The sequence below is a fragment of the Lampetra planeri genome, chromosome 60 (assembly GCF_965212315.1).
Source record: "Lampetra planeri chromosome 60, kcLamPlan1.2.h2, whole genome shotgun sequence".
In the NCBI taxonomy this organism is placed as follows: domain Eukaryota; kingdom Metazoa; phylum Chordata; class Hyperoartia; order Petromyzontiformes; family Petromyzontidae; genus Lampetra; species Lampetra planeri.
The window spans coordinates 313728-335568 of NC_136166.1; the positions used below are offsets into that span (position 1 = coordinate 313728).

General features: G+C 56.8%; 1 protein-coding gene across 1 annotated transcript; it reads left to right on the plus strand.

Annotated features, from left to right (window-relative positions):
- The first annotated feature begins 702 nt into the window (after window positions 1-702).
- LOC144736291 (protocadherin gamma-A4-like) lies at window positions 703-20260 on the plus strand. The gene is made up of 9 exons (XM_078618940.1): window positions 703-1020; window positions 9098-9195; window positions 10160-11065; window positions 13674-15563; window positions 16888-16937; window positions 18522-18766; window positions 19327-19383; window positions 19569-19774; window positions 19931-20260. Exons 2-9 carry the CDS (start codon window positions 9106-9108, stop codon window positions 20258-20260), a joined length of 3774 nt encoding a protein of 1257 aa, XP_078475066.1. The 5' UTR covers window positions 703-1020; window positions 9098-9105.
- Window positions 20261-21841: the final 1581 nt, after the last annotated feature.

The following is a 21841-nucleotide window of genomic DNA, read 5'->3' on the forward strand; positions in this document are numbered from 1 at the left end:
ACCGGTGTTGGCCGTGAGCGGGAATCGCCAGGTTCGTAGCGCAGCGTGGCGCTAACCGTTGCACCACCGCTCCCCACACACACACAGACACACACACAGACACACACACACAGACACACACACATAGACACGCACGCACAGACACACACAGACACACACATACACGCACACACAGACACACACACAGACACGCACACAGAAACACACACACGTGCACACACAGACACACACACGTGCACACACAGACACACACACAGACACGCACACACAGACACACAGGCACACACACACACGCGCACACGCAGACACACACACAGACACACACACAGACACGCACACAGAAACACACACACGTGCACAAACAGACACACACACACATACACGCACACATACACACACATACACGCACACACAGACACACACACAGACACGCACACAGAAACACACACACGTGCACACACAGACACACACACACAGACACGCACACATACACACATAGACACGCACATACACACATACACGCACACACATACACACATACACACACACAGACACGCGCACACGCACACAAGAACAATGACAATTCGTCACGAGCAGCAAAGCGCCAGCAGCAACAAGCCCAGCCCTGCAGCTCGTCGTTTCCTTCCTCGTGGGGTGGTGCTTGGTGGGTGACTGGCCATCAACCCCCTTCTCAAAGTCCCTCCGTGCGCCCACGCCGCTCCCAGTCAGTGTGGTTCTAACTCAGCAGTGGCAGCAGCGGAGAGGTCCTCCAACAGCCCCGGACGGGAGCTGCACCTCCACAAATCGCTCGCCGAGATCTCTTGCGGCGTGGGGTTGTCGAACAGGAAAAGTTGCCTCTAAGAGTTTTGTTTATTTCATTGTTTTTTTTATTTCGCCCGCAAGGAGGAATGCTCGGCATACCTGCGCGGATCGTGGCCCGCCTCTAAACTCCCACTCCTCGCGTGAGATTCATTTCGTGTTCATCTCCGTGTCTCTGCGGTTACGAAGATCTCTGACAAGGTAAAGTAATGTGTGTGCGCGTGTGTTTTTGTTTTACATTTTTACATTAATTCGTGAAGGCATCGATGCATTGTTAGCTCTGCCCGTCCGTCCGTCCGTCCGCCTGTGCGTCAATCTGTCTGCAGCGGTGTCATTCACTCACCAAATGTCTGGTGATTAGGAAACAGTGGCTTTTGCAACTATGTATGTACCGTATGCTGAACTTCGTTTGCACCGTACGTAGCCAACGGCGCTAATCGGAGGTGCGGGGGAAGGCCACAACAAAAAGCAGCTCTAGAGGAATTAGTTTGTCAAAGCTCGATGATGATGATTTACAAGTGCCCAGCTCCTGTGGCTTCCTAATGTCGGAAGGAAGAGAGCGTTCCAGACGGCCGCAGAAGCAGCATCTGAAGACTTGCTGCTGCTGCTGCTTCAGGACTTGATGCTTAAGCAGTCTCAACAATAATGGGTGACGTTTCGGTCACTGGCCCTTCGCGTGCACGTGCGATGAAGAAGGGCAACTGCAGCCACGTATCACTGACGGATGCGTTTAAGACGTCGTTGTTATTAGGATTATTATTTAATGTTACTAACAAAGACCCGTGCATGAGTTGACTTTGGTAGGCGGTTTAAAGATCGTTGTGCAACTCAAGCCAAGCAGCGCTAGTTCGACTTCTCGGACTTGTTACAAGAAAACAATCACGGAGAAAATGAGAGCCAGTCAAATACTCTGAACGCGCGATGTTGATTCTAAACGTGGAGGTTGGGGAAAACTGGAGGACCCGGAGACAAATCCGCACGACCCTGGAGAGAGAGAGACACGCAACCTCCAAATATACAGCAGCAGGCATCGTCAGGGTCGGTATGGAACCCGCGACCTCCTGTAGACCAGGCGAGGTAGTTAGCATCTCACCACCCCAGCGGTCTCCAACTCCTATTATCCCCTCGGTTTCTCCACTAGTCTCTCTGCAGTCTGGGTGCTATGAAGAAGGGACATTTCCCGAAACGTCGTATGTTATATCATCGTATTATTTTGAGGCCACGCACAGCGATGTGAATGACGAACGCGTTGGGTTTGTTCAACGCGTGATCAACCAATTGCGTTGTCTTTGCGTGCTAATTGTCCCTGGAGTTGTATGTGTGTCTCTATATATTTGTGTGCACATTGAACCTCTCCCGCACCGAACGTAGCGAGCCGTGCTAAGCGGAGTTCTGCATCACGGCATAACAACCACAGGGTAGCAGCCGTCGTAGTTTTGTATCGGACTAGCACTGCGATGGTCAAGTTGTACTTTGCGGGTATCCACTCGAGAACTCAAGACTCGAGCTGAAGGCGCTTGCACCTCCGATCAGCACGGTAGGGCCACTACGTACGGTGCGAAGGAAGTCCAACATACATACAGCAGTACCTTTACCTCTCTCGTCTCTCTCTCTCTCTGGGCGCGCCACGGTGGTGAGATGTTAACTACCTCGCCTGGTCTACAGGAGGTCGTGGGTTCAATCCCGACCCTGACGATACCTGCTGTATATTTGAAGTTTGCGTGTCTCTCTCCCCGTGGTGAGATGTTAACTACCTCGCCTGGTATACTGGAGGTCGTGGGTTCAATGCCGACCCTGACGATGCCTGCTGTATATTTGGAGTTTGCGTGTCTCTCTCCCCGTGGTGAGATGTTAACTACCTCGCCTGGTCTACTGGAGGTCGTGGGTTCAATCCCGACCCTGACGATGCCTGCTGTATATTTGGAGTTTGCGTCTCTCTCTCTCTCTGTGGTCGTGTGGATTTTTCTCCGGGTCCTCTGGTTTTATCCCTCCACATTTAGACTCAACATCGCGACTTGAGATAGTTTGTCTACTGCTATAGATCCCCACGTGATAAGCCAGTTGATTGAGCCATTGTTTGTGGTAACCAGGTCGCTTCTGACAAAGAGCCGAGTGGTTCAGTGGGCTTTACCTGGTAAAATAAAAACAATTGTTTCAATCGTAAAAATAGTTTCGCTTAATAGTTTACACCGTGTGGGGCGAGCGGCTGATGATAATTCAATTAAAAAATATATATATATTTTCGGATGACCAGTTTGTAAATAGGCGCGTGCACAGTCAGTTGTGAATAGTTGGTTTGAATAGTTGGCTGTGAATAGTTAGTTGGTTCTGAACACTTGATTGTGAATAGTCGGCTGTGAATAGTTAGTTGTGCATAGTTGGTTCTGCGCAGTTGATTGTTGCTGTTGAGTGCCCCGTACGGGGGCGTGAATGTTGCCACGCGTGGCCTCAACGTCGATGTGCAAGAGTCCATCTATGTGTGTGTGTGTGCTAGTGTAACATATGTTGTTATAAAGCGGCCCTACATTTAAAAAGCACAAATGTTAAAATACATACAAAATTTACTTGCACAGTAAAGTAATTGTATTTTTTCATTTGTGCTATACAGCCGGATAATACGACACATCGCTAACCTTAAACACCCAGTCGTTCATACAAGTTGAAGGCGGTATAGTACTATAGTAATAGAGCAAGTGCAGAATCACTGAACCGGAATTGATCGCTTGAAAAGCATTTAGCGCGGGGACCCTTGAAAGTGCGGGGCCCGTAGACACATGTGTAGTAGCTACATGTTTAGTAGCTACTAGATATGTAGTAGCTACTACATGTGTAGTAGTAACTACTACATGTGTAGTAGCTACTACATGTGTAGTCGCTACTACTACACGTGTAGTAGCTACTACCACATATCTACGTGTGTAGTAGCTGCATATCTAGTAGTAGCTACTACACACGTGTGGCTACTTTTGCTACTGGGATAATCCGACACTGGCTGTGTGCACGCGCTCAGGGGCGGCCTGCAACAATCAGCCGCCTTTGTGTAAACAGAGAACCTTGGAGCGCTGGTTGGTGGAATGTCTCAGATGAGGTTGGCCACCACGGCTCAACTCTGCTTTGCGTCAGCCCGGCATGAAGAGCCACTCTCTCGCGGGCTGCAATTGACGGCAATTATCGCCGGTAACCACCCCGCACGTGCCGTCACGCGGCTTTCTGTGACAAAGCGGGTGCCAATTGACCCCCGGCACCTTTAGATTCACACGAACGGTAATTTTGGGTTTATCATCATCATCATCATCATCTATTTCTTCATCGGCATTATTATAGGGCAGCGTTCGGTAATGGTCCGCTTTAATCCCCAAAACCTTTTTGTCGGGAAATGTTTTCTGTGGGTCATGGAATGCTCAAAAGCAACAAAAAGAACCCTTTTGACTGTCTGCTAACCGCGCGTTTAGTTTATCATTCGACTTATGTATACATTTATCTTAAATGTTAGACTCGATCAATGAATTGGTCAAACACCCGAAAAAATTACAGAACCATTCCTGGGGGAAAAAGCATCGTGATACTTTTGGCTTCGCTTGGTGGGAGAGTTTCTGCAATGTCATTCTCTCTCCGCGATACGATATTAATCTAAGCGATATTAATCTAAACTATTTTAATCTAAAATATATTAATCTCGACTATATTAATCTAAACTATTTTAATCTCAACTATAATAATCTAAGCGATATTAAGCTTAACAATTTTAAGCTTAGCGATATTAATCTAAACGATATTAGTCTAAGAAATATCAATATAAGCAATATTAATCTAAGCAATATTAATCTAAGCGATATTAATCGAAGCGATATTAATCTAAACGATATCAATCTAAGCAATGCAAATCGAAGCGATATTAACTTGAGCGATATTGAAATGACCGGTAGATGCACCACCAGCTGTACCCCCCTACTGTGCCAGGCTAGGTGCAGGAGGTCTCGGGACAGACCCAGCAAGTGCCATGGGTTGGCTGACTGAGATGACTGGCAGATGCACCACCAGCTGTACCTACACATACATACACATACATTTATAATCACTTAAACGTCAAATTTTGTTTTAAAGCTTTCGTGACTGCAGGGATTCATATTCTTTGTCCTTTCGGTAAAGTCACGTAGAAGGGAAATAATAAAATAAAATAAATAGAAAACACTTGTGATGGGTCGCTTCTGCAAAAAAGATTGAGCTGCACAGCCCATTGGGGGCCTTACGCCTGGCAAAAATAAACATCGTTAAATAGTGATAACAGTTAATGAACGCCTGAGTCTGATGCATGAAGGTTGAACCTCTTTCAGCACCATGCATAGCCAACCGCGCTCGTCGGAGTGGTGAAATCGGCTTTACTTGGTAAAATAAAAATGTAGTTCACTAAAAAAACACATTGCGATGCGCTTACCTCTCCTTTACTTTGCAACTACTTTTGTGTTTTTTTAAAAACTGTTTGTTGGTGTTACTTTCTGACTCGTCCCTGGCCTGAACATCTGTGAAAAACGAGCTTTATAGCTCATCGGATTCCTCCTGCCGTATAAATACACAGTCTGACTAATCGGTAACAGCTACTTATTCACGGATTTTAATCGTCGTTTGTTTAAATCTCACAAACATTTAGCCAGGATTTTTTTTAATTTCATGTCTGTTTTCTTGTTCTTGTTGTTGTTGGTAGCTAAACAAGCGGCGACAATTACGATCTAAGCCATTCAATGCCGTTCACACAAAAAAACCGGGCGACGCCGATGACCACGTGACGTGGCATCGCCCGAGTGCGACGATCCACACATTCTGTGACGCATGAAGCACGTGATCATCATTATCGTGATATAATAATTGTTATTAGATCGTTCGTAGCCCAGAGCCACTTTTCCACTTTTGAGAAAAGAAGTGTTGAGATGTGAGCGAGGCCTTGGCTGCAAAGAGCTCGTGACTGACGTCTAAATTACAGCAGACAGCAAACGTCTCCACGTGACATCCACCAGCCCTCGGCTGTCACATCACACACGCGGTCAGCCAAGACAAAGATCCCCCGTGTAGCCTTTAACAGACTGCTGGGGCAAGTGCTGTTGGCGAGTCGCACCTGTGAAGGTCGGACACCGGCACACGAGGGGGTGGGTGGCCAGTCACACACACACACACAGTCACACACACACACACACAGTCACACACACACAGTCACACACACAGTCACACACACACAAGACAAAGATCCCCTGTATAGCCTTAACAGACTGTAGGGGCAAGTGCTGTTAGCGAGCACCTATGAAGGCCGGAACGGTACACGAGGGGGTGGGTGGCCAGCACCACGCCCGACCGCCTTTGTCTCCCCAGTGGCGATGTTTACACACCGCACCGGGTACTCATTTCAGGCTGAGTCGACCTAGGGGAGGCCCAGGACCGGTTCAGATAATCGTCACTGGCGGTGTTGGCCGTGAGCGGGAATCGAACCCTAGTCGCCAGGTTCATAGCGCAGCGCGCTAACCACTACACACAGTCACACACACACACAGTCACACACACACAGTCACACACACAGTCACACACACACAGTAAATCTGTGCACAGTGTCGAGGTGTGATCCCCTAACTGCAGAGTTCACCTTCACGAGTATTTCTCACAAGTTCATCTATTTTCCTTCCTGCGGGAGAAACACAATTACAGAATCCAGTCAAAGGGCCGCGTCGCGACAATCATTTACCTTTGAGCTTAAATTTAGTGGCTTTCTTGAACGGGAACAATGCACAATGCTGCGTCAAATTCAATCAGTGCTGACGGAGGGTCATTGTGTGGGAATTATGGCTGTGGTTGTTATTGTTATTGATCATGGGCATGTCTGTGACACGGTGTGGGACGCTGGGGAGCGGTGGCGTAGCGGTTAGCGCGCTGCGCTATGAACTTGGCGACCCGGGTTCGATTCCCGCTCACGGCTAACACCAGTGACGATTATCTGAACCGGTACTGGGCCTCCCCTAGGTCGACTCAGCCTTAAATGAGTACCTGGTGCGGTGTGTAAACATCGCCACTGGGGAGACAAAGGCGGTCGGGCGTGGTGCTGGCCACCCACCCCCTCGTTCGTGTACCGTTCCGGCCTTCATAGGTGCTCGCTAACAGCACTTGCCCCTACAGTCTGTTAAGGCTACACGGGGGATCTTTGACACTGCACGCCGTGGGTGGAGCGGTCTGGTAGCGGTCAGCGCTACTAACTAGGCCACCCGAGTTCGATTCCCGCTCACGGCCACCAACACAAAGTGACGATTATATTATCTTACCCGGTCGTGGGCCTCCCCTAGGTCGACTCAGCCTCAAATGAGTACCTGGTGCTGTGTGTAGTAAACATCGCGGTCCGGGAGACAAAGGTGCCGTGCCGGCCTTCATAGATACTGCTACTCGCTACTAACAGCACTTGCCCCAACCTACCCACACACCTATCCATTCACCAGTCCACTTACCAACCCACCCTTATCCACCCACCCACGGATTAACCAAGCCACCCACCTACATACTGACCAACGTAGCCACCCACCTACATGTCAACTTGCCTATCTGCCCATCTCGACACCCACCCACCCACCTTCACGTCTGTCACCTCACCCACCTCCAACATTCAACACGCAACCATCAACACATGCCGACCGAGTGTCGGATTAAGCTAGTGCGGGGCCTGTAGCACGATGTTATAAAGGGGCCCTAAATAAAATAAAAAAAAACACGTAAATATTCAAAACACAAATATTTAACTTGCATTGTAAAGTAATTGTATTTTTTCATTTGCTATACAGCCAGATAATACGACAAATCGCCAACCTTAAACACCCAGTCGTTCGTAAAAGTTGAAGGCGGTATAGTACTATAGTAATATAGCAAGTGCAGAATCACTGAACCGGAATTGATGGCTTGAAAGCATTTAGCGCGGGGCCCTTGAAAGTGCGGGGCCTGTAGCTACTGCACATGTAGTACCACATATGTAGTAGCTACTACATATGTAGCTACTACATATCTACATACGTAGCTACTACACATATTAATTCCGGTTCAGTGATTCTGCACTTGCTCTATTACTATAGTACTATACTGCCTTCAACTTTTACGAACTACACATGTAGTAGCTACCATGTAGTAGTAGCTACTACACGTGTAGTAGCTACTACTACATATGTAGTTATTACACATGTAGCTACTACACATCAATTCCGGTTTAGTGATTCTGCACTTGCTCTATTACTATAGTACTATACTGCCTTCAACTTTTACGAACTACACATGTAGTAGCTACCATGTAGTATAGTAGCTACTACACGTGTAGTAGCTACTACTACACGTGTAGTAGCTACTACACGTGCAGCCACTTTTGCTGCTGGGATAATCTGGCACTGTGCCCACCTGCCCAGGTCACCTCCCACGACTCGCACAGACGCGGCTCCCTGCTCGGATTAGCACCGCGCCCGCGACCCACTCCACGGTGGCTTGCCCCGCCACCTTGGGGGCGATGCGCCAATAAAGAGGAATGGACGGATGGGATGGGTGGATGGGGCAGGGTGGGTGGATGGGATGGGTGGATGGGGCAGGGTGGATGGGTGGATGGGATGGGTGGATGGGGCAGGGTGGGTGGATGTGATGGGGGGATGGGTGGATGGGGCAGGGTGGGTGGATGGGATGGGGGGATGGGTGGATGGGGCAGGGTGGGTGGATGGGATGGGGGGATGGGTGGATGGGGCAGGGTGGGTGGATAAGGTGGGTGGATGGGATGGGGCAGGGTGGGTGGATGGGGCAGGGTGGGTGGATGGGGCAGGGTGGGTGGATGGGGCAGGGTGGGTGGATGGGGCAGGGTGGGGCGGCTCTCGCTCCTTCTCACTCCGCGGAGACGGACGGCTGCAGAGCGCGCGGTGTTGTCACAACACACACGGGGAGGGAGGGGGGAGGGGCTGGAATTGTTGGGGCTTAGTCCAAGTAAATCTCCCCCCCCCTCTCGCTCTCCATCTCCCCCTCCCACCCTCCCCCGTCCCTCCCCTCCCCTCCCTCCCATCCTCGCTCCCTCCCACCCTCCCTCCCCCCTCCCACCCTCCCTCCCATCCTCGCTCCCTCCCTCTCTCCTTTTTTTGTACGATCAGAGGAAACAAGAAGATGCTCGGTGTAGTCGGCACTTTGCTTCGTTCATCATTTCGATTTTTTTTGTTTTTTTTCAATGCTTTGCTTTATGTGCCCCCCCCGCCTCCTGTTTAAATGACATATTTCTCTTTCTCGACTCCAGGGAGAGCGATGGCAGCAGCCCGAGGACTCCGCCTCGTGTCCCTCTGCCTCGCCACGCTGCTCTGCTGCCACGCCAGCCTCACGGAACTACGGCTCCAGGTTCGATTCTAAGCACGGGCGCCCCCCCCCCCCACTCCCCCCACACCGACTATCACGGTCCGCTACGTACGGCGTTGAACCAAGTTCCACGCACATGCATCAGCATCAGAAATGTTATGACTATTACTCTTTCACGATGTCTAATTTGCCAGATAAGGGCCACTGAGGTATTCGCTTATTTATCAGAAGCGACCTGGCCACAAATGAGAGTTTGAACGAAGTGGCCCATCATTTGAACATTTAAAGCGACAAAATAATCAAAACAACGTCAATGCACGTTTTTAAATGTGGAGAGAAAAACCGGAGGACCCGGAGAAAAAACATCCACGCGACCACGGGGAGAGAGAGACACACAAACTCCAAATATACAGCAGCAGGCGTCAAGGGTTGGGATCGGACCCACGACCTCCCACATACCAGGCGAGGTAGTTAACATCTCACCACTGTGGTGCCCTGGATAGCCCATTGAGCTCAGAGTCTCTTTTTTGAAGGGTGATTCGGCTGCCAGGCAACATGAAATCATTCCACAATTTACACATTTAAAAAAACAAGTGAAGAATAATAATAGCAATTTGGTTGTAAAATCACTTTCACGCTCAGACTTTAGTGATTTTAACCGTAGAGTCGGTTTAAACGAGGAGAGAGATGGCAGCAGAATGGAGATGCCAAGAAACAAACCGGGTGGGTTCCAAAAACTTTTGGGCAGCAGCAGCTACATGAAAAAAACTGATCATCCAAATTACGTGCAAAATCTGGGGAAATGTCAACAGGCAATCCGACGTGCATCGCAGATTTTATTTGGATTGCCCAACGGTAATCAATAGGCCAGAGGAGGTACGTTTAGACTCCACTCGCACAGCCCACCCCATCCAATGCCTGGATTAGAACCCAGCGGCTGGGTCAGTGGTGGTCTGGCGCCTCTCAACCCCCCCGCCGGCCCTCCCCCTCGCCTCGCCCTCGCCAGGTGCTGGAGGAGCAGCCGCCCGGCTCCGTGCTGGGCAGCCTGGCCCAGGCCCTGGGGCTGACGCCACGAGAGCTTCGCGACCGCGGGTTCCGGCTGCTGCCACCGCCGGGCCCCGGCGGCGCCGCCTCCTCCTCGCTGCGCCTCCTGGTGCGCCTGCGCGAGGCCACGGGCGAGCTCGTGTCGCTGGGCCGCCTCGACCGCGAGGCACTCTGCCCCGCCGCGGCCGCCCAAGTCGCCCCGCCGCCGCCGCCGCCACCGGCGTCTCTCTCCGCCGGCGCGGCGGCGGCCGCCGTCGGAGGCCCCGACGCCGCCGGCCGGGTAGAGCCGGCGGCGTGCTCCGTGGTGCTTGACGCCGTGCTGGAGAGGCCGCGGCGCTCGGCGGTGCGCGTGGTGCTCGACATCCTGGACGTGAACGACAACGCGCCGCGTTTCGATGCTAGCTCGCGGCGCGACGACGGCGACGACGGTGACGACGACGGCGAAGAAGAAGAAGAAGAAGGCTGCGCCCGCGTCGCCGTGTCCGAGTCGGCGCGGCCCGGGACGCGCTTCGCGCTGCCCGCGGCCCACGACGCTGACGTGGGGCCCAACGCGCACCTGCGCTACGCCCTCAACGCCAGCGCCAGCGACGCCTTCTACCTGAGGGTGTCTCGCGGCGACGACGACGACGGCGGAGACGGCGACGACGACGGCGGAGACGACGGAGAGAGAGGGGGAGGAGGAGGAGGGTTCCCCGAGCTGGTGCTGCGCAGGCCGCTGGACCGCGAGCGGCAGGCCGAGCACCGGCTGCGCCTCACGGCCACGGACGGCGGCTCCCCGGCGCGGGTGGGCGTGTGCGGCGTGGTGGTGCGCGTGCTGGACGCCAACGACAACGCGCCGGCCTTCGAGCGGCCGCACTACCGCGTCGAGGTGAGGCACTGCTCGCTGACCGTGACCCCATGTCCCCTATCTCTGACCCCGTGACCCATATCTCTGACCCCATGACCCCTATCTCTGACCTAATGAGCCCTATCTCTGACCCCATGAGCTCTATCTCTGACCCCATGACCCCTATCTCTGACCCCATGACCCCTATCTCTGACCCCTGCGCGCGGGAAGCGGCGGCGCGGCAGAGACCCAAGTCCGATTCCCGATCGCTGGCCACCACCGGCACCGGTGACGATTCGCTGAACCGATCCGTGGGCCTCCCCTGGGGCGGTGTGTCGTAAAACATCGCCACCAGGGAGGCCACCCAGTCGTGTTGCTGCCGTGCCGGCCTTCATAAAGGGGCTGCCGCTCGCGGGCAGGAGGGGGTGGGGACAGCAGAGGCAGCGTTGGGCGGCGGTGCCGTTGATGCTACGACACAATTAACCGCACGCCCTTCATTGTACGGTGGGCGGGGGGGCGGGCAGCGTCACAGAAAGCGGCCGCGTGCCGGCAGGCGGCACGTCGGAGAGCCGGCGTCGCGACATCTCGACGCTGGGGCACGCCGCGGTCTCCATTCTCATTTTGCCTTCGACTCTTGCGGCTCACCAGCCCCCCTCCCTCCCCTCCCTCTCTTTCTTGTTTATCTGTTGTTTCATCTCACTGATCTATATCTCTCCTCTCCAGGTCTCTCCCCCATCTCTCTCCCTCTTATCTCCGGTGCATCGCACTGATCTCTATCTAGGCCCCTCGAGGTCTCTCTCTCATCTCTCTCGTACGCTGTTTATCTATCGCTTCATCCCACTCATCCGTACGCTGCTTGCGTCGCAGCCGAGCCTCATCTCTCGGTGTGGCCGTGGCCCGGCGGGCCACTCCCAGGGTCAGACGAAGGCTCGCAAGGTAGCGTAGCAAACTTGGCAGGAATCCGTCGCGGAGATGCGGCCGTTCTGCCGCTAGGCAATGCGCGGGACCGACCTAAAGCCTGAGATGGATTCCTGGTTCGGCACGGCATGGGGGGGAGGCCTTCAGCCAGCAACGGATTGACCAAACGACTGCAAACGGATTCGTAATTCTTTTGTTCGGTTGGGTCTGATCGCCGCGGAGCGAGCAAACAGTAGCGCGCGTGCGTGCGTGTGTCTCGTAACACCCATTCGCAAATCCACGACAGCGAAGTTGTCGCGTGATGAAGAAAAATGCGGCCGAGCTATCACTGCTTCAGCAGGCAGCAGCAGCAGGCAGAAGCAGCAGGCAGCAGCAAGCAGCAGCAGGCAGCAGCAGGCAGAAGCAGGCAGAAGCAGCAGCAAACAGCAGCAGCAGGCAGCAAGCAGCAGCAGGCAGCAGCAGCAGGCAAAAGCAGCAGGCAGCAGGCAGCAGCAGCAGGCAGCAGCAGGCAGAAGCAGGCAGCGGCAAACAGCAGCAACTGGCAGCAACAGCAGCAGGCAGAAGGAGGTAGCAGCAGGTAGCAGCAGCTCCTCTCGCTCATGCCGCTGGAGCGTCGAACGATCAGGTCCGTGCGGACATCTCGCTGGAAGTTGCAGCAGGTAGCTGCCTGCTGCTGCCTGCTGCTGCCTGCTGCTGCCGTCCAGGGAGTTCCCAGAGTGACGAATTTGTCCTCCAGTCCGGGGACTGCGGAGCGCGCCAGCGTTCCACACTAAATTTCAGAGGGGGGGGGGGGGCACTTTCGCAGATAAGACATCAGCGGTGCGAGGGGCCGCCGCACATGTTGTGCATTGTCGGGGTGCCGCACGTCGGGGGCCGCATTACAAAGGTCACCGGGGGCCGCCCAGTGGCCCCGCGGGCCTCGCAATGCAGGAGCACTGCGGTGGGCAGCCATAGCGGGCGCAGCAAGGGTCGCCAAGGGAGGGCCGTAGCGGCCACGTCGCTCAGCTGGCCATCGCGGACCTTGACCTTCTTGCCACTCGCGTCTCGTTCCTCGAAACGTGCGCCGTGCGAATCCGCTCGCGGTGATGACACACACCCCGCACCCCCGACTTCGCCCCAACCATCGGGCGCCGATGATGAATCGCGTGGCCTTCGTCACGATCCTCATTCGGAGATGTGAATCACTCCGCCTACTTCCTAGGTCACGTTCGTTATCTGCAAACAAAACACCACAAATGCGCGCACGAGAGACGGCTTCCTGTCGTGATTAATTACTCTGGCGCTGTGTCACGCCGGGGTAGCCAGCGTCGTTCGGCTTGCGACAACATCATCTGGAATTTATAGCTCAATATTTGTTTTCTCTAACTCGTCACTGGTTAAGGGGGCACGTGACCGGGCGGCGGTAGGTGGTGGTGGTGGCTACACCTGTAGTGATCCAGCGCTCTCAGGCAGCAGCAGCAGCAGCAGCAGCAGCGATGGTTGGTGCATCACGCACAGATGCCGTGTCATCGATTAGCACGGTCGGCTACGCACGGTGCGAAAGAAGTTCGTGAAGTTGTGGCACGACTCGGTTTTGCGCGGTGGAAAAAAACGACTCCCCTAGCCGTGCCGAGCCTCGGCGCGGTTGCACGCGTCCCGGTTGAGCCTCGCGGAAATCCGTGGGGCTCGATACGATGCCGGCGATTGACGGTCGCCCTCCTGTACCCCCCCCCCTTCCTCCGTGTCGTCCCAGGTGCGGGAGGGCGCGCCGCTGGGCACCGAGGTGGCGCGCGTGCGCGCTATCGACCCGGACGAGGGCACCAACGGGCGCGTGGCGTACGCGCTGAGCCGGCACGCGGGCGAGCGCGCGCGCCGCCTCTTCTCCGTCGAGCCGCTCTCGGGCGTCGTGCGGCTTGCGGCGCCACTGGACCGCGAGCGGCGCGCCGTCGAGGAGCTGTACGTGGAGGCGCGCGACATGGGCCCGGACGGCGTGGCGGCGCACTGCAAGGTGACGGTCGCCGTGCTGGACGACAATGACAACGCGCCGGAGATATTCGTCTCGGCGCCGACCGACGGCGGCGGAGCCGGAGCCGGCGCGCCGTCTTCCCCGGCGGTCGTCACCGTCGGGGAGTCGCGCCCGTCCGGCTCGTTCGTGGCGTTCGTGCGCGTGGCGGACGGCGACGCGGGCGACAACGGGCGGGTGGAGTGCGTCCTGCGGGGCGCGGGGCCCTTCGCGCTGCGGCCGTCCTTCGAGAATGGCTTCGCGCTCGTCACGAGCGACGCCCTCGACCGCGAGCGCGCCGGCCGCTTCAACGTGACGGTGGTGGCGCGCGACGCCGGGCACCCGCCGTTGGAGTCCTCCAAGGAGATCGCGGTGATCGTCGCCGACGAGAACGACAACGCGCCGCGGTTCGGCGCGCCGTCGTACCGCGCGTCCCTGTCGGAGAACAACGCGGCCAACGCGCCGATCCTCGCCGTGTCGGCCCGCGACCCCGACGAGGGCGAGAACGGCCGCGTGAGCTACTCGATCGGCGCGGGCGAGGCTGGCGGGCTGCCCGCGGCGGCGCTGGTGTCGGTGGACGAGCGGAGCGGCGAGGTGCGGGCGCTGCGCCCCTTCGACCACGAGAGGCTGCAGTCGCTGAGCTTCGAGGTGGTGGCGCGGGACCACGGCTCGCCGGCGCTCAGCGCCACGGCCACCGTTGCCGTGGACGTGCTGGACCGCAACGACAACGCGCCCGCCGTCTCCCGGCCGCGTCTCCGGCGCGGCAACGCGACGGTGTACGCGCTGTGGAGCACGCCCGCCGAGGCGCAGCTCGCCAGGATCCAGGCCGTGGACGAAGACCCCGGCGACAACGGGAAGCTCGCCTTCCGGCTGCTGCGCGGCAACGACGGGGGCCTGTTCCGGCTCGACGGGGACACGGGCGAGCTGGCGACGACGCGCGACTTCGCGGAGGGCGACCGCGCCAGCCACGAGCTGCTGGTGGAGGTGAGGGACCACGGCAAGCCGTCGCTGTCGTCGCTCGCCACCATCCACGTCGTGCTCACCGACATCATCCCCGCGCACTACCACCGGGACGGCGGCGACGACGGCGACGACGACGACGACGGCGGCCTCTTCATGGGGCTGCCGCTCATCCTCATCGTGGCGCTCGCGGCCGTCTGCTCGGTGCTGCTCATCACCATGGTGGTGGTGGCCGTCGTGTGCAAGCGCGAGAACAAGGAGATGCGCACCTACAACTGCCGCGCCGCCGAGACCACGTACTGCCGGAAGCCCGAGAAGAACGGCGGCGGAGCCGGTGGCGGCGAGGCGGAGCGCGGCCTCCCCTCGTCGTCCGAGCCGGGCGGCGTCGGCGCCCCGCCGCCCGACGTCATGCTGGGCCTCGGGGCCAGGGCCTCGCTCGAGCGGCTGTCCCGCCTGCTGGCCGAGACGTCGGGCGGGAGGGGGGGAGGCTCGCAGGTCGACATCGCGCGGGAGCACGCCTGGATGGCCGACGAGACGGAGTCGCTGCCGGCGTGCTACCCGGCGCTCGGAGGGGCGGCCCGCGGGTCGATGCGGACCTTCCGCTGCTGGGACGAGGCCACGAGCGCTGCGGCGGCGGCCGCTGGCGCTGCGGCGCGGTACGGCTCGCCGGTGAGAGATACGGTGAGAGATACGGTGAGAGATACGGGGTGAGAGAGACGTGGTGAGAGAAAGGGGGTGAGAGAGAGACGGTGAGAAACGGTGAGACGGACGGTGAGAGATACAGGGTGAGAGAGATGGTGAGAGAGACGGTGAGAGAGACGGTGAGAGAAACGGTGAGAGATACGGGGTGAGAGAGATGGTGAGATAGATACGGTGAGAGATAGGGCGTGAGAGACGGTGAGAGATACGGGGTGAGAGAGACGTGGTGAGAGATACGGGGTGAGAGATACGTTGAGAGATACGGTGAGAGAGACGGTGAGAGAGACGGGGTGAGAGAGACGGTGAGAGAAATGGGGTGAGATACGGTGAGAGAGAGACGGGGTGAGAGATACGGTGAGAGAGACGGTGAGAGAGATGGGGTGAGAGACGGTGAGAGATACGGTGAGAGATACGGTGAGAGAGACGGTGAGAGATACGGGGTGAGAGAGACGGTGAGAGATACGGTGAGAGAGATGGGGTGAGATACGGTGAGAGAGAGACGGGGTGAGAGATACGGTGAGAGAGACGGTGAGAGAGACGGTGAGAGAGACGGTGAGAGATACGGTGAGAGAGAGATGGGGTGAGAGACGGTGAGAGAGACGGTGAGAGATACGGTGAGAGAGAGATGGGGTGAGAGACGGTGAGAGAGACGGTGAGAGATACGGGGTGAGAGAGATGGTGAGAGAGACGGTGAGAGATACGGTGAGAGAGACGGTGAGAGATACGGGGGAGAGGTAGCACCGAGGTGATGACGACAATGATGATGATGATAGTGATAATGATGGTGGTGATGTTGATGGTGATGATGATGGTGATGATGGTGATGATGGTATCGTACGTTCAGTGTCAATGTTATCTCCGATTAGCACGGTTGGCTCCGTCTGTTGCGTGGGGGTACAACTTGCTCACGCGTTCGTAGCGGTGATGTGTAGCGATAAACTGTGATGTCACACATTGAGTGACAATATCAACATCGTCCTCATCGTCATCGTTGGACTTTATCAGAATGAAAAGACAACGCCGCCATGTATGCCTTGGTAAGGCGGCGTCGATCATTGACGTATGACAAGGCCGTCATTATCATAGATATTGGGGGACACACACACCGCAACACCAGGTACTCATTTGAAGCTGAGTTGTCCGAGGCGAGGTGGCCGTGAGTTGACCGCTACGCCTCCTGACCCTGTGCTGTGGAGGCGGCGGCATTGGCCCCACGATGACCCCTTGACCTTTGCGCCGTGTCCCCGTTGTGTCGCCGCGTGGCCATGACGCCCGCCCGGCTGTCGCCCTGTGTCTGCGTGAGCAGCTGATGCCCAGCAATGAACACCGCCTCAAGTTTCCCACCGACGCCTTCAGGTGATTGCGCCGGAGTTGTATGTGTGTCTCTATATATTTTTGTGTGCACGTTCAACCTCTCCCCCACCGAACGTAGCGAGCCGTGCTAAGCGGAGTTCTGCATCACGGCATAACAACCACGGGGTAGCAGCCGTCGTAGTTTTGTCTCGGACTAGCACTGCGATGGTCAAGTTGTACTTTGCGGGTATCCACTCGAGAACTCAAGACTCGGCGCTTGCCCCTGCACCTCCGATCAGCACGGTAGGGCCACTACGTACGGTGCGAAAGAAGTCCAACAAACATACAGCAGTACCTTTACCTCTCTCGTGTCTCTCTCTCTTTCGGGGTGCGCCACGGTGGTGAGATGTTAACTACCTCGCCTGGTCTACAGGAGGTCGAGGGTTCAATCCCGACCCTGACGCCTGCTGCTGTATATTTGGAGTTTGCGTGTCTCTCTCTCTCTGTGGTGAGATGTTAACTACCTCGCCTGGTCTACAGGAGGTCGAGGGTTCAATCCCGACCCTGACCCCTGCTGCTGTATATTTGGAGTTTGCATCTCTCTCTCTCTCCCCGTGATCGCGTGGATTTTTATCGGGGTCCTCCGGGTTTTCCCTCCACATCTGGAATCAACGTCACCACGCGTTTAGAGTATTTGGCTGCGATAAGTTTCTACGTGATTGGGAGTCGTCATCGTTGTTGTGCCGTCATTTGTGACCGCCAGGTCGCTTCTGAGCAAGAGCTACAGAGCAACTCTGTGGGCCTCGCCTCAATACTTTAGTTCGTAGTCGAGTTTAGATTGCCTGGAACGCATCGACCGCAGCTGCTGCTGAAAACAGTGGTGGTGATGATGATCTTGACGATTGATGATAACGGTGATAAAGCTGGTGATGTCGATGATGAAGGCAATGGTGATGTTGGTGATGGTTGAATATACGGTCGTTCTTTCGGTAAAGTCACGTATGTATATGTGACTTTACTGAAATAACCAAAGAGTATGGATTCCTGCAGTCACGAAAGCTTCAAATCAAGATTTAAAAAAAAACTCGTGATTAATTTTAAACGGCGGCATCGTTCGTGAAAATTGCATCTCACAATCGCCACAGACCAAGCTGGAAGGCTACGAGGCGATGAGCGTGCGCTATCAACTGCAATGTGGGACCTTTCCTGCCAGTGCTTTATTGCCAGGAAGGGTAAACCCGATTGCTATACCTTGCTCTGCAGTTCTCTACACAGTAAGATGTTTCCAGCCTGTCAGCGAGCATCGTTTATACACGCGGGAGCAAACCGTAGAAGCCCCACGCATGCGTGGAGGCAACGCTCGATCCCATACAGATGGGACAAATGATATGAGACAACGACACTGGCAAAAGAGGTCCCATGTTGTAGCTGCTCACCCCGAGCTCTCAGTGCCCTGATAGTGGCATTGCCCTTGTCCTGTTCGCCTTTTGGCGTCGTTCTCTGGTCTGACGAGGCCCTAAAGAAGGCTGCCGTCCCTGGTGTCGTTGTTGAAGTTGTTGCTACGGTTCGTTTAAGGCAGCTCGTCATCGTCGTAGTTGTCGTAGTCGTCGTCGTCATCATCGCGTCCCCCCGTGTCTCGCGAGCCAGGCGCGTGTGCACCGAAGCGGACGGCATCAGCGGCAAGGACAGCGGCCGCGGGAGCGACCCACGGGACAGCGACCCCGGCGACGCGGACAGCGACGCGGAGGGAGCCGCGGCCGGGATCCGCGCGGCGGCGGCGATGCCGCCACCGCCGCCGCCGCCGCCGGTCGCCGCCGCCGACGGCGCCGCCGGAGGGCGCCGCGTGGCACTCGGCGCCGGGCCGCTCTGCTCGTCGCGGCCACTTCGCCCCGGTACGTGCGGTGACAGAAGGCCGAGTGGTGGACCCGGATAATGGGATAACGCTTGAGAGCGGTGGTGGTGGCGGTGGCAGTGGTAGTGGTGGTAGCGGTGGTGGTAGCGGTGGTGGTAGCAGTGGTGGTGGTGGTAGCGGTGGTGGCAGCGGTGGTGGTGGTGGTAGTGGTGGTAGCTGCGGCGGTGGCAGCAGTGACGAAAGTGGTGCTAGACGGCGATGCTTATGGAGCTTAGTTAGTTCAACACATCGGCTTTTGCAACCAATTGTAAATGTTGTGGGTTTACTCTCCAACACACCGGCGTGCTGAACCAGTAACGAATTGGCACGTTCTGTTGACGTGACAAACCTTCCTAATTGGCTGTGTCGGGTGGTGTCGGGTTTCACGACACCTTTATTCCTACCCAATCTAACCTCCCAAAAAACTGCGCAACCGATCTGGGCCGAGGCCGTGCTGAGCCAGCACAGCGCAGCTTGGCAGGCGCCAGCTCCTCCTTCCACTGAGATGGGCCGGCGGGAAACGCGCGATGGCCTCGTACCGGCGCGGTTCGCGTGTGGCAGCGGGGAAAGTCTGCGAGGGAGGCCGCCAGCCTGGGGCGTCCGGGGTCAGCAGCGTCGGCGAGCCGCCAGTGGGACCCGAGGTGGACTCCACGTGACGAGGGTGGTGGCCGAGCGAGGGGGTTTTCGCCAATCCGTCCGTGCGTCTGTCCGTCCGTGCGTTTGTCCATGCGTCTTGTGTGTCCGTGCGATGGACTGAACGGACGTTCGTCTGAACGTCTCCTCCTGCGTCTCTCCCCCGGCAGACCTGGCGCGGCGCAAGGCGACCACGCCGACGTGGGAGCTCATGCCGCACCGTGACGCCCGCTGCCTGTGCCCCACGCCGACGCTGCCCAGCGCCTCGGCGGCCGCCACTCCCGGCGGATCTCCCGCCCAGCGCCGTCGCCACCACCACAACCACCACCACCACGGCCACGCGGCGGAAGCGGACGGCGGCCGGCGGCGCCGCATGGCAATCTCCCACCAAGACGTGTCCGCGTCGAACCCTCGCCACAACAACAACAACAACTACCACAACAACAACAACTACTACCAGCAGCAGCAACTGCAAGACGACGAGCTGCCGATCCCGCGCCACCACGCGACGGCGCGCTACCACCACGTGAAGCGCGCCAACTCGGGGCCCCAGCGCCGCTCGCTCGTCAACCCCGCCGTGCCGGAGATGAGCCGCTTCATCGGCGAGTGCATGCAGGCCTACAGCTCGGGCACGCTCGCCGACGGCACGGGCAAGGCCCTCGCGTCCCGGCGCACCTCGTCGTCCTCTTCGTCGTCGTCCTCTTCGTCCGACGAGGAGGGCGGCGGCGGCGGCGAAGACGACGGAAGGGGCGGCCGGAGCGTGAGGTTCTACCGCTGCGGGGTGGCCGCCGGTGTCGACGGAGTGCGGGGGGCGGCCGGAGGCGGCCCGGCGCGCGGGGCGAGGGACGCGCTGGCGCTGTGAGCCGGCTTGCTCGCTCGCTGCTGTCGCGTGGCAATGCCGGCTTGTTGATGTTTGTTGATGTTTGTCGTCGTCGTCGCTTCAATGTGGGACGCTCGGCAATGGCCGCCACGCCTCAGGCGTTCACTTTTTGTCCAACGTTCAATCCGACGTTGCAGCAACGTTGCCGCGACGTTTTCTCCAGCCCCGCGACGATTTCTCCAGCCCGCGCACGCTGGCGTCGGGTTATTTGTTGTTGTTGTTTGTGTGGTTTAGCCTGCCGCGCTCTGCCGATGAGCCTTAAGAGCGGTCGAAAACCTCTTCACGTGATCGTCCGCTGAAGACGAACGCTGCTGCCTCTGTTCAGTGTTGGTCTGGAAGGCCGACATGGCCAATGATGGACTGAGCAAAAAGAACGACATTTCCCACACGGACAGACAGATTTGACGTGCCGGTGATTATTTATTAAATTGTATAATGCGCGGAGTGCTCACTGTTTGTGTGTGTTGTCCTATGGATAGACTAGCACTTGTCATGGGAACGTGGAAAGCTCAACCGCTGGCTCAGGGCCAGTCGAGCGAGCGCCTCCTTCAATACCGGGACGTGGAAAACCAATCCCCCCCTTTGTCGTCAGCGTTAGCCGCATATACAGCGCTCACCCAACTCGCGTAAAGCGAAACGCGTCTTGGTTAAAAATGGCTCCGGTAATGTCCACATGACTCACGGTATCTTTGCACGCAATTTGGACGCGGGGAGCGGTGGCGCTGCGGTTAGCGCACACCCCCCCCCCCCCCACACCCGCTGGGCACGACTGACATTCTCCCTCGAAGCCATCGTCAGACCGACCAGCGTGGTGAAGTATGGTCAAACAAACAATCCCCGTGACCGGCACGGGGGAAGGAGGCCCTCATCCAGCAGTGGATCGCCGCGGGTCTGCAATTAAACGTTGTGGTTGCAAACGTAATTGTTGTTAAGTTGTTGTGCGGTTAGCTCAATGTAAGTGGTGCTCGGTGTCTCGGTGTCTCCATACGCGAGCTGCGGTGCCGGCGATGATGCTGGTTTAGTCTTTAAGAAGCCGCGCACGGAGTGAGGTTTCACGTATATGCGTAACGTCCAGTTCGAGTTGCAGATGACGATTACACCACTTCGGTGCAACTTTATATAGATCCAGGTCAGCCTCGCCGAGGCTCAAGACTCGTTGTGCAGGAGGGTCCTGCTACACGGGGCAACTTGCTGAAGTTTGGCTTCCGCGTGGTTGGTGATTGGGAGATTCCGGAGAAAGCTAACGCCACGGCGATGGGGATTGCGAGGTTCATCCGTGAGGGGATGGTTCACAAAACCCACTTGCTGTACTGCCATCATGTGACCTGCTCCTCCTTCAGCAGCAGGCGACACTGGGTTTGGCTCTCCGCTCAAACACGGCTGAAGTCGCATGCCGACCGCGCCTGATGATTGGTGAAACACGGCACCTGTGACGTGGAGAGCGCCGGTTCGCATTAAGGAAGACCATTATCTGAATCGGTTCTGGGCCTCCCCTAGGTCGACTCAGCATCAAATGAGTACCTGGTGCTACGTGTAAAACATCACCACTAGGGAGACAAAGGC

Coding starts and splice junctions, on each gene's coding strand:
- LOC144736291 (XM_078618940.1), top strand. CDS start 9,106: ATGGCAGCAGCCCGAGGACTCCGCCTCGTGTCCCTCTGCCTCGCCACG. Junction 9,196..10,159: donor TCACGGAACTACGGCTCCAG/GTTCGATTCTAA, acceptor CGCCCTCGCCAG/GTGCTGGAGGAGCAGCCGCC. Junction 15,564..16,887: donor GCTCGCCGGTGAGAGATACG/GTGAGAGATACG, acceptor CTGCGTGAGCAG/CTGATGCCCAGCAATGAACA.